At 36.7% G+C, this 6,323-nt stretch overlaps 1 protein-coding gene across 1 annotated transcript in view; it reads right to left on the minus strand.

Moving 5' to 3' along the window:
• The window catches only part of LRP1B (LDL receptor related protein 1B), a 1,279,381-nt gene that overhangs the window by 514,733 nt on the left and 758,325 nt on the right, over positions 1-6,323 (minus strand). The window contains exons 15-16 of the mRNA XM_026647738.1: positions 4,777-4,899; positions 2,417-2,557 (exon numbers count right to left, since the gene is read on the minus strand). Of these exons, the coding sequence (XP_026503523.1) occupies positions 2,417-2,557; positions 4,777-4,899 (264 nt within the window). The remainder of the gene's footprint in view (positions 1-2,416; positions 2,558-4,776; positions 4,900-6,323) is intronic.

Raw genomic sequence — 6,323 nt, forward strand, 5'->3', positions numbered from 1 at the left:
TTACAGCGAGAGGCAAAACTGGAAGTAGGTCTTATTTTCGGGGGATGTCTTACTTTCGGGGAAACAGGGTATAACAAACAAAACCGATTTAAAATTATTTTTTTAGAAATGCTAATTCACTTTTATTTATACAATTTCAATCAAGAGTTTCCCTCCATATCACCCAATTATTCTGTTTATAATTACAGCAAATTCCGACTAAGCCAAAAAACATGTTAAATTACTGTAGAAACTGCTTCAAGAGGATTAATTTTAACATATTTTTGCTAATAAGCTATATAATATGCACAGATTTGGGAACAAGTTCAGAATTCATTTATAAATGTGTAAATATGAGTAATTCCAAAGAAGTAAAGGGAGTTGTTCTAGTCTAGCATCAATTTACGTAAGATAAGAAATTAGCATGCTGTACCCAAATATTTTACCTCTTGGAATTATTAATAGATGTACACTTTACTGCAATTTAAGAGCTCTTGGTCTTAGAATAAGGAAGGCTATGAAAATCTCAAATTATAGTGAATATACAGCATTGTGTTATAGGCTAAAATAGCTAAAGTAAAGTAGTCTTTAAGAATACTGTATGTCAACCGCAGATTTGTTATTTTGGAGGAAGTACTAATTGCAAAGTGGAAGTAAATTAAGGGATATTTACTGAAGAGAAAATGAGCAACTAGCTACAGTGCTGATACAAAGGTATGTAATTTGTACAAACCACACCAGTGTCAGATAATCCAAGCTACCTGGCTTTGCCAGTATAAATTATGATTGATGACTGGCTAAGCTGTTCTTGAGGATTTTTAATGCATATATATGTGTTTTCCCATGGTAAGAACAAGGAACTGGGACTCAGGATTCATGTGCTGGCCTCTTAATGCAAAATAATGGGACCAGAACAGTGTAAATGGGCCTTAACAGGCCCATATCCAGCCACAGAAAGATTCCAGTGGTGCAAGAACTGTTGAAAACAGCCATAAATCTGCCTCCCAAGGACCCCTGTATAAGCCCTGGCTTGCAGGAAGTGTTGGAGGGCAGCTGCAGCACACAGCATCACAGAGATTCTGGCCAGCATTGATGCCAATAGGGAGGTTGCTGTAATTTAGACAGACTTCCTGGACTGTCTAAATTGCACCTGTCTCTGGAGCAGCCCAGCATGCAGAAGTTTCAAAGGTGGTTTAGATCCACCTTAGCACTCCTCCGTTGGCTGCAAGTTAGAGGTGTAGCACAGAATCTCACCCTAGATTCTGTTCCTTGCTCTACCCTGACTTACTATGTGGCAAGGAACAATTCACCTATCTGCGCTACATTTTACTTATTTATTTACTTAAAATTGAAATAATATTTGCCTAGTTCATAAGGATGTTGCAAGGTTTAATAAGTGCTTCTAAAGCACTCATTTCCTCAGATGAAAGGAGGCCTAACGTAAGGCTGCTATAGTAATAATTTTTTTCATTAACAAGCATCCAAGCATTCTTGTTCCAACGCTTGTTTTACTGTAAGATGTGGGCCAATGTGAAGAAAACCCCACTCTTCTTGCATGTGTTTCAGTTCTCAGATGTCCTCTCTACAATATACTGAGCAGTGAAGCTGTAAAGCAGCGATAGTCAGACTGAGGCTTGTGAACTGCAAGTGGCTCTTTAATGTGTCTCCAGCAGCTCTCACTGTGTGATTTAATTATTAACCAATCTAAGTTATTAACCAATCAGGATGTTTTTACTATGTTATTAACCAATTTGAATTGATAAAATAATAATACTTAGTCATTTTGCTGTGAGAATGATGTCTATATATAATAGTAAATGAAACAATGAATTCACACTTTTGTGGCTCTTTAGGGTAATGGTAATCACTAATTTGGCCCCTGAACCACTGAGGTCTGAGTATCACTGCTGTAGAGTATCTTGTTCCAAAACTATGTCTGTTTTCTTGGACCCTCTTCAAGATACCATTGCCAAAAAGCAGTGAAGTGTTTAAGGAATCTTCTGCACAGTAATTCTGTCTTTAGAATATTTAAATTGATTCTCCTCCTTTTTTTCAAGCAAAGATTCAGTGTGTGCCCCTGGTCCACCATCCGGCAGTTTGGAATGGCACCAACAGCAAAGGATACAAAAATGGACACTTTTAGAGCACCAGAATTAATACCACTACAACCATTGGCATAAGCAGACCGCAGAGGAGGTATCTCGTATTACACTATGAAACAAATATGCTCCTGTTTACTACATGTGTGGAATAACTGATGCGATTAAACAGGAAAAGAAAGTGAATTATTTGCATAAATTATTTAATGACTGCTGCTTCAGTCTTATTCCCCTCAGACCTTAGTATTTAGCACAAACTCACAGTATCATGTTGACAATTTTAAAAATGAAAACAAAACATGAAATACAGTTTTAAAATTATTTAAAGAAATACATACAGCAAATTTCTGAATGCTCATCACTGGCATCCAAACAATCATCATCTCCATCACAGCGCCAGCGGTCCTGGATACAGCGCTTGTTGTTACACTGAAATTCTCCAGGTTTGCACAACTGAGGTAACACTTCTCCAGGATTAACTAGAAAAAATCCAAGTAGTGTGCATATTTTTAAGCTTGATATAAAAAATGCAATATTACCTGCACATAAGCAGATATGAATTCTTCTTCATGCTGTATCTCTTAAGAACATCCTGTTCTTAGTAAGCTTTACATATTCACACTAATTCCATCCTACAGTCGGCTGTATATCCACACTTATGGTTGATGTACTTAATATATTTTTAATAAACAAGTGCACACTCAGATTACATTATCACCCAGGAACAAATTTTACAAGTTCAGAAGACAAAACAGACACAGAATTCATCATGAAATCATTGTTCTCATAATGATTTGTAAAATATGCTGATGCCGCCTCAAAAGTTAGTAAAAAAAACATATACAACAGGACAAATATGCTCTCAGTTATACATGTCGGATCATGATAACCTAAGGCCCAATTTTGTGTCCCATGGCATAGCCCAAGCACTTGGATTGTGTAATGAAGATTTCCTTTGGACGAATGGGGTGTAAAGATACTTGAGCATATTAGAGGTTATCAGGTTCTGACTTATTGTAAGCCAGAACATGGCGGATCTGGGCATAGTTATATAAGGACAGGGGAAGCTGATACACAGGAGTCTATTATAGACAAGGGTGTGTCTTCTCTGCTCCCATCTGTAAAGGCCTCAAGTGGTTAATACCCAGTAGTTTGAGTTGATAAGTTGTAGGTTTAAGTTTTGTTTCTGGAAATAAAGCAAGCCCTGAGGAAAGTGATATGAGGTGACCTGTAACTCAGATTTTATTTTTCCTTCTCCATCTGATGAGTCAAACACTGGCTTACAACAGAAAAAAATCCTTTGCAACATCCTTCCCCGCCCCTCAGAAGTCTCTGAATAGGGGTTCCATGGGATTCAAGCTTATGTGGCTGATTAGGGAGAAGCCAACAGACTGGGGCAGGAGAACTGCAGAGGTGACAAAATGATTCACACTTTAACAGTACCGATCGTCATTAATTTACCCACATTATTCCCCTGCATTTTGGAGCCCCAACAAAGTGGAAGTCCTATGGACAGTGTTTTGTTTGAGACTTCCTTGCAGCACGACTCCTAGAGGAGTTGCCCCTGGCAGAAGTTAATTTGTAGGCAGTAGGTCTCCATTTCACAGTATAATAGAAACTCTACAAGGGGAACCCCATGTAACCTCTGCATAAGGGAAAATCTGGATTTCACTTCCTTATACCATTATTATGATCTTCTGTACTTCATAGGCCAACTCTCACTCTCAGATTGCTCACACAAAATTCACATTGACTTCACTGTGAGTGTGAGTTTTGAATGAGCAATGTGAGTCAGACTAGCTCTTTGTATGCACCGGTACTCATCTGCCTATGTTTTCAAACTTTGCATAATAGTTATGTTCCAAGAATATACAACTACCCTGGATAGTGTTAATAAAATTTAAGCTGTTAATTGAAAATATGAGTAATGCATAAATTAATGAGACATTCTCATTTTGTACAGCTATAGCTAAAGAAGTTCAGGAATGTTCAATATAATGGACAAAAGATTTAATATAAGTAAAATTAATCATATGTTCTTATAAAAAATGGCATATTCTATAATTGAATTTGTTCCAAAATACTAAAGCTAGAAATTTGCAACATTACCAATATTACATTGGTGAATTAATATTTTTTGAGTGGCAAGTTTAATTTTGTTACAAGCCGATGTCTTTTTCAGCAGTATTTGAATAAAGACGTCCAGAGGACGGTTAAGCTATTCGGAGATTGGTGCATCTTCTATCCCTGGTTTTGTCTTACATATAAAGCGTCAGCTTCAATTTTTCACAGTTTCAACTTGAGGATTTGCTATGCTTGATTTCTCCTTAAGATATTTACTTCAGTGAATGCCATGAAGCCAGTTAATATGCTTTTATTATTACTTTTATTTTGATGCCCTGTGAAACGTAACAAAAAGTCTTTGGAAGCATCGGTGTACCCTATTATATTAGACACTATGGAATATTTTCAAATGCATTTAACTTCAAATATTGCACATTTAATAGTTTTGTTTCACTCTTCAAGCTTTAACTATCTGTGCTCAATTAGAAAGTTTATTCAATTAATAGTTATTTGTCCAATGTAAAATTGCTGAACAGTAATAAAGTCTCTAGGAGAATTTTTTTAATTTTCAGATTTGAATTTATCTCTCCCATAACAGTAATATATATCCAGATATTCTTCAAGAAAATCTTACTCATGCACATTGTACTGTTTTCCTCTAGGCGCTGATGATCAGCACAGGCACAAACTCTGCCTCCAGGAATGGCTAAACAAAGAGTGCTGCAGCCTCCATTATTAACACGACATGCATTGTCACCTGCAATTAAAAAAAAAAAGTAGTCTTAAGACATAATTGCTCAAAATCCATGCTGTAACTAGAGAGCATGTAGAAAATGAACTGCGATCTGCTTTTACGTACAAGGAAACATGTTATTGTGGAAGTTCTTCTGCTGTTATTGTCTATACCTGCAGGTTATACAACAAAAATTATATCATCAGTTCATAAATGTTATCTCTCACTCTTTAATAAATATTAGCATTCTTACAGGACACAGACGCATGAGTTCAAAAATTAAAGTGAACTTCATTATTTTTAAATAGACAATAACAGAAAATGAAAAAATCTCAACTATATTGGCAGCTGAGACCCAAGTGAAAAATGCGACTACAATGACAGACTAGGTTATTATATCCCAGGCCTGAGAAGCTGGAAGTGTTATGTGGAGAATAATGAGTAAAATGCATAATATAAAATCATTCTATCAGCAATAAATATTTAACTCAAATGCACAAATTATCAGTGTAATCTGGCACTCAGACTGACTGACCCAGAGTAGACTAGGATCCTTTTCATCATTCTCAAATCTAAATTTAATTTGGCACGCTTACAAAAGCTTAGAAATGAAAGAAAGTGAAAGCTAGACAGGCCAATGAGTCTGCATAAACTCTTTAACATCACTTAACTTCTGAACTCAGTGGCAATCAAGCTTGGTTCATATTGTTCCCTCCAACCAGGACTGCCACTTTTAAAAAAGGAGTTTCCAGCTATGGCTATGGTTTTCCTGCTATTACTGCATGATCCTAGTTCCAAATATGTAATACTTTATAGTACTGTTTGGCTTTTTATCAAAGCGACAGTTCACCATTTTCATGTGCCAAAATTAATTACACCTTTAGTTATATATAAAGAGCTCTGTTTGAAACCTGAAAAACTAAAGGAATAGAAAAGTCAATAAATTCATAATTGAGAATAAATAAGAAAAGGAAATGCTGAAATATATCAGGATATACTTTTCAGTGTTGTGAATGGGAGTTAAGCACTCGCTTATTCTAATGTGAGTTATGCTCATAATTTGCTAGTGCCTATGAATTTTAAATTCTGAAGAACAAATTACTATTATGCCAGAATTGTATGCCTTTGTCATATGAAAAAGTAGAAACTGACAAGTTACTTTCTGTCCTGTCATGAAGTGACATTAAATAGAAAATCATTATAATAATTTCATAAGCTTAGTTAGAATTAGACTGAAACACTTCTAATGTTGGTCCTATCAGGGCTGGCTCAGCTGGTGCTTGGGGCGGCAGACTGTTCGAGGCGGCATTCTGCCCAATCCGAGGGCGGCACAGCCGCAATTTTTTTTTTGTTCTTGTTCTGCTCCGGCCGCCCTGTAGGGGGCGGTGGCGCGGAGAACCAGAGTGCCCTGCAGGGCAGTCCTCTTCCTTCCCTCCCCGCCGACCGGA

This window comes from Terrapene carolina, unplaced genomic scaffold (assembly GCF_002925995.2).
Source record: "Terrapene carolina triunguis isolate 2854851 unplaced genomic scaffold, T_m_triunguis-2.0 Scaffold62, whole genome shotgun sequence".
Taxonomy (NCBI): Eukaryota; Metazoa; Chordata; order Testudines; family Emydidae; genus Terrapene; species Terrapene triunguis.